Source organism: Myotis brandtii, unplaced genomic scaffold, assembly GCF_000412655.1.
Source record: "Myotis brandtii unplaced genomic scaffold, ASM41265v1 scaffold125, whole genome shotgun sequence".
Taxonomy (NCBI): domain Eukaryota; kingdom Metazoa; phylum Chordata; class Mammalia; order Chiroptera; family Vespertilionidae; genus Myotis; species Myotis brandtii.
Window position 1 is genome coordinate 12,601,473 of NW_005354385.1, and position 10,466 is coordinate 12,611,938.

The 10,466-nt window shown below is 43.4% G+C and overlaps 1 protein-coding gene across 2 annotated transcripts in view; it reads right to left on the reverse strand.

Annotated features, from left to right (window-relative positions):
* The window catches only part of ITGB6 (integrin, beta 6), a 73,815-nt gene that overhangs the window by 36,135 nt on the left and 27,214 nt on the right, over positions 1–10,466 (reverse strand). For both annotated transcript variants that reach the window (XM_005859357.2, XM_005859356.2), the window contains exon 9: positions 873–962. In XM_005859357.2, coding sequence (XP_005859419.1) covers positions 873–962 — 90 coding nt within the window. The remainder of the gene's footprint in view (positions 1–872; positions 963–10,466) is intronic.

Here is a 10,466-nt window from a genome sequence, read left to right on the forward strand (position 1 = left end):
ACAAATTTTTGTGCACCGGGCCTCTAGTTATTATATAATTGCTGTCCAGAGCAAATATTAGAGATTTAGTGCTTTCTAAAATTTTTCTTGTCTCATTCCTGTCCTTATCATTGTGTGTGTGCATGTGTGTGTGTGTGTGTGTGTGTGTGTGTGTTTTCTTTGTAAGTAAAGGCAAGAAAGGGGGGTAATATTTAGGAACCAAAACAAAAGCCAATTGACAATTGGCCATCTACTACTGATGAACTGAGTTATGAAATGGGAACAAAGAAAGAGAACGTAGCAACTCTGTAGGAATATATCCTACTCTAAGGAAGGAATTCTGTTCTCAGGTACTAATTAACAAAGTCAAGGCAAAAAAAGTGTGTATATGCAAAACTATAAAACCAATGGAGGATTCCTCTGGTTCCCCAAAGCAGAGAATCCACAAAGTGGCATTGTTCCTGGTGTGCTTTGTGTTTTTTGAGTTATGATGTAATCTCACTAAACCTGTGGAGCTGGCAATTTAAAGTTGTTCTCCCCCCCCCCCCCCCATGCAGAGAAGAGGGGAGCTTAATTGTATGACTCATGGATCCTTTTCAGTAGAATTAAAATTTTGTTGTTGCTTATTATTATAAAAACAACCCCAGCTTTATAATCAGGTGTATGATTTTTCTACTTTCAGCCTCACCTCTCAGGAAGAATATCTGCAAATAGAATATACAAAATGTATAGTTTGGCTACATTCATGCAAGGAGATTTTTCTCTGGATAAGCATTCTCTCTACCAACAAATAGAAGTGTAGTTAACTGCCTAAAACACATCTCAGTTTTTGAATACCCAACAAGTACCCCTCTCCCCCCGCAAAAAAAGAAGCCAACTGTAAAGTACCATACTTCATAGGCGGAGATGATCAGCTGGAGAATGTTCCCAGAGTCTTTCTGAAGTAGCCCTACTGTAGCTCCAGGAATGAGTTTTGCATAATTCTGTAAACAAAAAGAAGAAGTCAATCTTTGCTCACTTTAATTGAGAAATGTCAAGTGTGGGGTTCCGCCTGCTGGTTGAGATCGCCTTTATTTAACTGGCTGTGGCAACAGGCTCCTGAAAACAAACAGACATTGCTCCTGAGACTGGAGCCCTGCAACCTTCGCACAAGGGGAAAATGGACTGGCCAGCGTCGCTGCTGGGAAATCTAGTGTCAGTGACTGCCTCCGTCTAGGGCTGTGATCTATATCATGACATGAGTCAAGTCTTAAGTAATAGTAACACTTAGGTAACATCCTCCTTTCATGGGGTGTCTTTGTCCAAAAATTCTGAACATACTATCAGGAACTATCTTCTCTTTTTTTGTAACGGTGCAGAAACCAAGATTTGGTATACATGGGCCCTTGACTGCCATCAGCTCACTTTTTTAGTCATTCAGTCCAGGGGTGTTTGTCAATCGCTTGGTGGAGAAAAGGTGTGAATTATTGGCTGCTTGTTACCTCCTCCCTTCCCAGCGGTATTGAGTGCATCGGAGCCTCCCTCTACACCACTGCATCCCCACCTACATTGCTTCTCCTGAGATGTGGTTCCCACCTGAGTAAGACTCACCCATTTCTTCAACACTCCAGGTACTGAGCATGGCCAGGGAATGAGGCATTGCAAAGAAGGGAATTTTCCAGACCATTGATAACTACCCCTCTCTTAAATTTTATGTTTAAAACTATTTTCAAACAGAAAGTTGTCTAAAGTGTACTGCACACGCCCCTGTTTTCTCAAATAAAGACTCCAAAGCATACTTTGATGTTCTTTTTCTTGAAGAGAGTCATACTTATCAATAATACCTATAGCTCTATAATCATCAAAGGCTTCTAAAGTCCATGATAGATCACACCCATACCAGGTGGGCCCCAACTGCTACTCTTTTGCTTCTTTTATTTGTTTTTAAATAGTTTCCTTCTCCTTGTTAAGCTGTAAGGTATCACTTGCCTACCAATTTACTCATTTGCTGTGGCATCAACAACATCTATTAGGTCGGCTTAATATGCTGTGAAGAAGAGACAATCACTCTTTTGTCAGCTGCGGTCTTCTAAGTTGCTGTGTGCTGTGACATCAGATGGCTGAATTTATTAAAATTGTACATAGAAAAAAGAAGTAAGCTTTGAGTGAAGGATTTAGGGCATCTCCCGTAGTTCAAACATAATATCCTATTCTTATTCCACAGAAGATTTAAGTGGCGTAGGAAATACACAAAGCAAATTTACAACTAATCGTTATCATTCATCATCGTTGTGATAGTAAGTAACTAAATCAGGACAAGGAGGACCAAGGAGAGGAACAAATGAAGCCAGGGCGACATGGTCTAGGAGGTCCCACCCACTTGCTAGAGGTGGGCACTTGGGTTAAGTCCAAGCTTTCTATGCCTCTTGTATTAAAAAGCGGTGGCAGGTGTGTGTGTGTGTGTGGGGGGGTGACTCTGTTTTTAATTTGTGGGTTTTGTTCCTTTTATTTCAGTGTTCATGGTTGTGTTTCAATTTGCATTTGATGTAAATCTGAACCCTTGAAAGTGTCCGTTGTCCCTCTCTGCCCGGACGCTGTGCTTTATTATTGAAGGGCCGTGGGCAGTAATCCAGGTAACGCTCTTCCCATCTCTCTGTGGCCACATCCCTGCCCGGTGAAGGTGGGCCCCACTCTGTTTCCCTGAGTCAGGTAGAACTTGTCAAATACAGGGAAGGCACCGGTTTATCAACTTGCCTTTTCAAATAAACACGTCAAAAGGGCCGTGAAGCGTGAGGCCTGTGGTTAACGGGGAATACCTAAGTAGGAACTTGAGTTTCACTCAAGTGGAGCTGGAATGTGTGTAAATTTGACTAGTCCCAGAAGAGAAGGCAGAGGGAATCTTTAGAGCTTGACAAGAAAAGGTTTAAATCCTTTTGAAAAAGAATTTCAGGCTCTTAGCGTTGCATAAAAATTGCTTCCCTTGAAAAAATGTCCAGCTATCCCTGAGGCTGAGGTCTAAAGGGTATTTTCCATAAGCACTAATTCAAGTGGCCTCCAATTTTGGGGTTAATTCTTGGTTAACAAAGCCAAATCCATGTACTTCCTAGAGCATAATTATGGTCCTACATGTGGTATGTCATTTGGCATTTGGCTATTAGGACAAGTGGTTTAGCATGAATCGTATTTGCTGATTGCCACTGGAGCTGGGGGAGAAAGGAGTTGGCCACCAGCAGCGGTGCCCAGTGACAACACTGACAATTGTGTAGAGGGAAACTATTAATTAATTCCTGTGTGCTGATTTTCCCCCCAAAGCATTGCAAATAACTAACTAGAAGCATGGGCAATTTGGCGTCCTGATCTAACACTGTAAAAAATTATACTTTAAATCTTGTAGTGTTATGATTACTGTAAATATCATGTGTCAAATGCCTTTCTTTCATTAAATCCCTAAAGTGCTATTATAAATTGTCCTGATTAAACATGTTTAATGTTAGAAAAAGGGTGCTTTTGCATGCCTGGATGTGATAAATTATAGCACTGTAACTATAAAAGATGACTGTTGGATATTAAAAATGGTGAGCTCTGAAAACACGATGTTACATGAGCTGATGAGAAATGCAAACTCCTATGCTTGGGCTTGAATTTCTTGGGCTTGAATTCCCTGTTATCTGTCCATGGATTATCCTAATTATGGACTTTCTCCGCGCCCTCCCCCCTTCCCACCATGCCACCCAGGAGTTCCTGAGGTTGCTTTTCTCATCCATGTTTGCAAGTTTGTCTCCTGATGATTGCTTTAGTTTTCTTAACTTTTTTCATCAAGCCCTTTTTATTTATTCATTCTGCCCCCATCTCAAAAAAACAAACACAAAAACCCTTCTTTTTTTTTCTTTTTTTTTTTTTTTTTTTTTTTTCAAAAGTCTCCTGTCAAGGATAGAGGGTAAGAAATAGACAGGGGGTCATTTAGCGGACAGGCATGAAAGGATACAGAAGAAAGCGACTGAATTCACACCTGCAGACTCTCAGAGGCTGTCTCCAAGTTCAGTGCCAGAACCAGCTGTCAGGTGTGTGCTCCTGCTTGGCTGAGGGCAGAGAACCAAGCAGACACACCTGCTGCCCCAGCTAGCTGTGGGCAGGCTGTTGCTTGGCTTTCTCTTTAAAAAAGACTTAGATTGAGGACGTTGGCAAACCTGGCTACTTTTGGTGCTGTTTTGGTGCTCTGGCCCATAGAAAGCATAGATCCTGACAGTGACCTTCCTTCCTGCTTTGCTGACACTACCTGGTGGGTTAACTCTCATCTTCAGGTTTCAGAGCCTGGCTGTGTCCAGGAGCTGGTCCCTCATGAGCTGCAGTTAGTAACTTAGAGGGCCTTATAACAGGATGCAGAGGTCCTCACAAGCCTCCTGACATCCCCAAGCACCTCCTGCCTTTGGACACATCTTCCGAAACCCAAGCTCCTGGAGGGTATGTTGTCATGGGGACTCACGCACAGCTTGGGGAAGTAGCGGGAATGCCGGGGAGAGGACCACATTGCTCTTTATCTCCTCGGTTCCATGTGGCTCGCTGTTCTGGTGCAATGAGCCCACGCTGCAGACAGGGCTAAAGGTGCCTATAACGATCCTCTTACCACCATCTGGGAAAGAATCACTAGAGCTAACACTCGCAATTAGCAGTGTCATCTCTTTCATCCTTCAAAGAAGCTCTACTATGTCAATTTCATTCTTATCCTTGTTTTACTGCCATAATACTAGGCCCAGGGACTTTAGTTAACTTGCCAGTGGTCATCCAGCCAGGAAGTAGCAGAGCTGGACCCACCTGCCATGCCCTAGAGCCAGGTCTCTGAACCAGGACACTGATGGGACATGCCCGATATGGGCAACGGCTGTTGTGGTCTGGTGATGTCCTAGGTGAGCCTGATGGAGGTTCGTGAGGAAGCCTATGTTAACTGATGTATTCGTTTCCAAGGGCTGCTGTAACCAAGTACCACAAACGGGGTGGCTTGAAACAACAGAAATTACTGTCTCACAGTTCTGTGGCCAGAAGATGGAGAGTAAGTGTTGGCAGGGCCCTGTTCTCTCCAAAGCCTGAAGGGGAGACTCTGCCCTTCCTCTTCCTCACTTCTGGTGGTCGCAGGCAATCCTTGGCTTGACTGTGCATCACGCTCATCTGCCTCCACAGCTGCATGGTGTTCTCCCTCCTGTGTCTCTGTCCCCATGTCTCTTCTCTTCTTCTAAGTACTCTCCAGTTGTGCTGGACTAAGGGTCCACCATGCTCAAGTGCGACCTCATCTTAACTAATAACATCCAAAAGGCTCTCTTTCCCCATAAGGTCACAGTCTGAGGAACTAGGCATTAGAACTTTCCTATAGCTTTAGGGGGAACACAATTCAACCCCTGACATTCTGCTCCAGTTCTTTTTGACTTTTTTAACCTTTAAACCTGTAGCTTGAGCTGGGAAGTGAGAACCTTGCCCATTCACAGAGCTAATAAGTGGTACAATGGGTCTCCACTGCAAAGCCAGTGCTCACCCTGCTCCGCCAGGCCCTGCCAGGAACTGGCGCAAATGCCAACAGCCATCGAGGGTGAGTCTCCTGAGAAAGACACAATAATGATGCCTTGTATTTATATGCAGGGGCTTAGAGATTAAAGAACACTTGTGTACCCAAAGCAAAAAGAAAGGAGGAAAAAGGGTTGTGGCTGTAATCACTTTCAAACTGAAAGGCTACCTCTTGAAAGAAATGTAGGAAGTAGTGAAACCATAGAGGTCAAAAAATATTTTTTTCCTCGGGCACTGTATTGAGCTTTTATCTGGTCAAAGGAAAATAGCTCTTTGCTGGTGACGCCTTGCTTTTGTCAAGCAGTGAGCTTGTTCCAGAGCTAGGAGCAGGCTGCACGCGCTGGAATAAGCCCTTCTTCTGAAGGTAGTCAGAGGGCTTTCTTCCCGTGAGGTCTTTCATCCCTGTGAGGTTTCATTCGGCTGGTTCTCACGTTCATTATCGGTAAATGCAGGGCTCCCAGTATTATGCAAAAGTTTACCCCCAGGTTGGACTGTGTTACTAGGACACCCAGGATTCCTAAAAGAATGTGTAATTGTTTCTGGCACGAGGAAGTGTGAATGTCTGTCTCTGGGTTGCCTGATATTTGCTTTGCCTTCAGGCTTTCAATTGTCAGCATTCCACAGCAGGCAGGCAGGATGGGAGGGTGCTAATTAGATCAGGTGCTTGATGTTGAAGTCTGCACCAGCAATGACTAGTAGTCGGCTTCGGAATTTTGGAGCACTACCTGTCTTTCTCCCAGTCTGCCCCGGAATGTAATTATCTTGTCAGCCGAGGAGCTGTAGCACACAGCTGAACGAGTGATCGGCAGTAGTACTGGAGTGATAAGGCAAGACAAATGGACCCGCCAGGCGTGACTGTTGTGAGACAAACAAGTGCAGAGAGGCGATGGAGAATGGAGACTTAAGAGAACAAAGAGGCTACATGGAGTCCTTGTTACTGAGGATCCCGCAGATCATCTCTTAATAAGATTAACCTGCCTTTGGAGAGGAACTGCAGACCTTGTTGTGGAATGCAAATCCCAAAGCTTCAGAAAGTGCTTTTAAAATGGGAAACCACATTGGGGTCATTAGCATGCTCCTTTGCTTTGCAGACCCAATGGCAGGTAATAAAACTTTGAAGGATGACTGCTGGGAGCACAATGAAGAGGAGCAGAAAAGAGAAAGCAGGTGTATGTACAAGGACTGCTAAAGAGAGAGTGGCCCCACGCTACTTGAAGTGTGCTGGGTGGACTGGCGGCGGCGGCAGCAGCAGCAGCATCATGTGGGGGCTTGTGAGAAATGCAGAATCTCAGGCCTTGGTCCAGACCTTCTGAATCAGTCTGCATTTTACCAACCTCCACTGGTGACTGGATATACCAGGGGAGATTTTGAAAAACACTGGTGCCTGGGGTCTCAGACCCAGAGATGCTGATTTAATTGAATGAGGGGGATGCCTGGGCATTGAGTTTTTTTAGAAAGCTCCCTAGGCAATTCTAAAGAGCACCAAAAGTTAAAAATGTTGCTGTGGCAATTTGGAAAATAAAGGTGTCATGTTCTGAAACTTGTATACCCTTAATTCAGAAGGGATCCTCAGTTTTAATATAGTTCAACATTTTGTTGACACCTAAGACATCTATTCTCCATTCAATGACAAAAGTCGTGTTTTTGGATGTCTGTTGCCCACAGAAGGGCACCATGCTACTACCCTTGGCCTTTAGGACAGAAGGCCTGATTTTACCCTATCTCTCCCACTTCCTCTCCTAAGACAGCTCACCTCAACCAACTAGCCTTTTTTCAGTTTCTCAAATACACTGAACATTGAGTCCTTTACCGTTCAGGGCCTTTGTACATGCCTTCTCCTCTTGAAAACTTTTCACTTCAGGTTGCTGCTTCATAATTATAACAGTGAAAAGCTTGCTTTCTCTGACTCTATCTTAATTCTAACCTGCATTTCTTCCAGGGCTGTTAGGCTAATAGCTCCTGCTGTAGATATACTAATTAACTAGAGGAATTCTGCTTGAGGCTTAAGTTTTCACAAGAACAGCCTCTTGCCAAAAGGTGCCTTTCCCGAAGAATTAGGGGAAAATGTACAAAATAATGACTATTTATCAAAGATTTACAGGTGCCTCCAGACCAAACTCAAATAAGTGGGGGGTCAACTGACTGGGGAACAAAGAGATTTAGGGAGTTTTCACTCTTTCTTGGATCTGTTGGTGCTTAGATGTTACACACCTTTTGTCCCTGGCCTCCTCCCTTCCCTTGACATAAAAGAAGCCTAAATTCTGGGCCCTCTTAAGATGGATTTGTGGAAACTGTAAGGCACACCCATCTTTTTGAGTTGGGCCTCCTCAATCAATAAACTTTTCCTTACTCCAAACTCTGATGTGTTGAATATTGGCCTTTGAAGTGTCAGGCACACAAACCTTGAAGTGGTAACATAAACACTTCCTGTAAGAAGTCTTCCCTAAAGATTCTATTGAAGTACGACCCTAGGCTCTCTCCTTTCATTATTCTCCATCTCTGCACAATATTCTTTCCCAGTTTTTAGTTAATTCCCCCCAATTTTTAGATTTTTAGTGTGAATGTGTCTCAAATATTACATGGGATATACTTATTCAGCAAATTGTTTGTTGCTTATTTGAAATTCAAATTTAACCCTGCATTTTTATGTGCTAAATCTGGCAATCCTATAGAAAAAAAGTATGCCAACCTTGAATTAATGAATGAAGTGTCCCCAAACTGTTCAAACTTAACCATATTTTCTGTTTCCAAAATTATCTGTTTACTTTTTGAACATTCAATATATAGGGGCAACAAAATATTGAACTATTAATTAATTAATACTAGCCCCTTTGTAGCAGATTTTGGGCTCTTTCAGATAATCATATTATAGGCAATTAGACAGACATGACTAATGCAAGGACGATGGGCCAGGTACAGAAATTCACCAGGGCAGAAAGCCCCAGAGGCCTAGCAAGGGCCAAAACTGGGAAAACAAGAACCTCACACCCAAGGTAACCTTTCCGCACCTACCATATCACAGTTTGGACCCCTGATCTTTCATATCACTAGTCATGTGGTTTAGAGCCCCTGACCTTTTCCTTCCTAAATATAACATCTAGGTCTCAGTTGTGTTTCAGCTCCAGGACCAGAAAAACAGCAGAACCAGACAAGTAATACCATAACTGCCTCAGGAACAGGTACATTAACTAGTGACCCCCTGCCCTGGTAACAGCTAATCAGTGGAGGCCAGGACCCTGAAAGAGCACACCTGGAAAGCTGATGAATATTCTTTTAAGACCCTCCCCTGTGACCTCCCCTAAGATTTCTACCTGCAAGGGAGAGATGAGCTCAGGATGAAGAACTCATTGCTCACTCTCCCCCCAGGGCGCAGGCCTGTACCATTCCTTCCCCCCTTCTTCCTTCTAAGGGACCCCACAAGACCAGCAACCAGGGGAGCAATGGGCAGCTAAATGGACAGGTTTAGGCTCACCCCCTAAACCTGTCTCCGAGGTCCCCCTCTCTCTGACTTCTCAGTGAGCAAAAGCAGCCCAGCCTAGGCTCTCCTGTCACTTCTACGCCTTTCCTTGTTTCATTGTCCTAAGTATATTTTTGCTGCCGCCAATAAATTCTTACTTACTTTGCTACACTTTGTCTCTTGTTTAAAATATTTCCTTCGCCCTAACTGGTTTGGCTCAGTGGATAGAGCGTCAGCCTGCGGACTCAAGGGTCTGAGGTTCGATTCCGGTCAAGGGCATGTACCTTGGTTGCAGGCATATCCCCAATAGGGAGTGTGCAGGAGGCCCCAATAGGGAGTGTGCAGAAAGTAGCTGATCGATTTTTTTCTCTCTCTGATCGATGTCTCTCTCTCTCATCGATGTTTCTAACTCTCTATCCCTCTCCCTTCCTCTCTGTAAAAAATCAATAAAATATATTTAAAAAAAAATTTCCTTCAAGAAGACAAGAACCAAGTCTCCGTATCACCAATAACAATTAGGCACAAAATTAAAATATATAATACTCCCAAACTCTTCTTATCATTTTAACTTGTCCCTGGTGCCTTGATGCCGTATGTAACTGTTCAATGGGCTCTGCCACGTGGAGAATGCTTGCTTGCAGTTAGACTCCTGCAGGGCAACCCCAGCCGGAGTGAGCTTCCTTTAAGCAGAGCTGTCATTTGGACCAGCCAGAGGGGGCCAACTGCAACCACAGGCCAGGCTTCAGGGGGTCTACGGGTAACTGCATTAAACAGGAGTGCCTGCATCCTGTAGGCTCTGAGGTGGCATAAAGGAGGTAATCACACAGCTTTGAGCACTTTGCAGTATGGAGAAGAGTCTTTGGAGAAACTGAGTTTGTTCACAGATGTTGGAGTCCTCACCAACGGGGAATGTTCAGGCATACGAAAACATATACTAGAAATAATTTGTTGGTCCTATTAAAGTTATCACATGAACATGTAAAACAGTAACCAAGCATCATGGGAATATGTAAAAAAGTCACCTGGTAAGTAAAAATGTAGTAACTGTGATGTTCTGGAGCTGCTGGTGGGAGGAGGGCAAGTTTGCTTTTATTTTAAAGCAGGTGCCCTGTGAGGATAGCAAACACAGATTCCGAATTTGGTACAATCGCCTTGATTTCATTTAATGTTATTCTTGTCAATAAAAGTGAGTGTTTGACATATACCTAAATGCAATTTTTATGCCTTTATAAAACTGTAAATATATAAACTCATTAAAAAATATGAACATACTTAATAGGTACAGTATGATGCCAATTATGTTAAAATATGTAAATGCATTCAAAGAAACAAGAGAGGACTTATTCTAAAATGTCAAGAATGGTTAGTTATGTGTGCGTGGTGAGTTTTGAGTGATCTTTATTTTCTTCTTTGTGCTTTTCTGTATCCCCACTTTTCCCCATTCAAATAATATGTTAATTTTACCATCTGAAGAAGTAATTTAAAGTTTGTGGTGGGG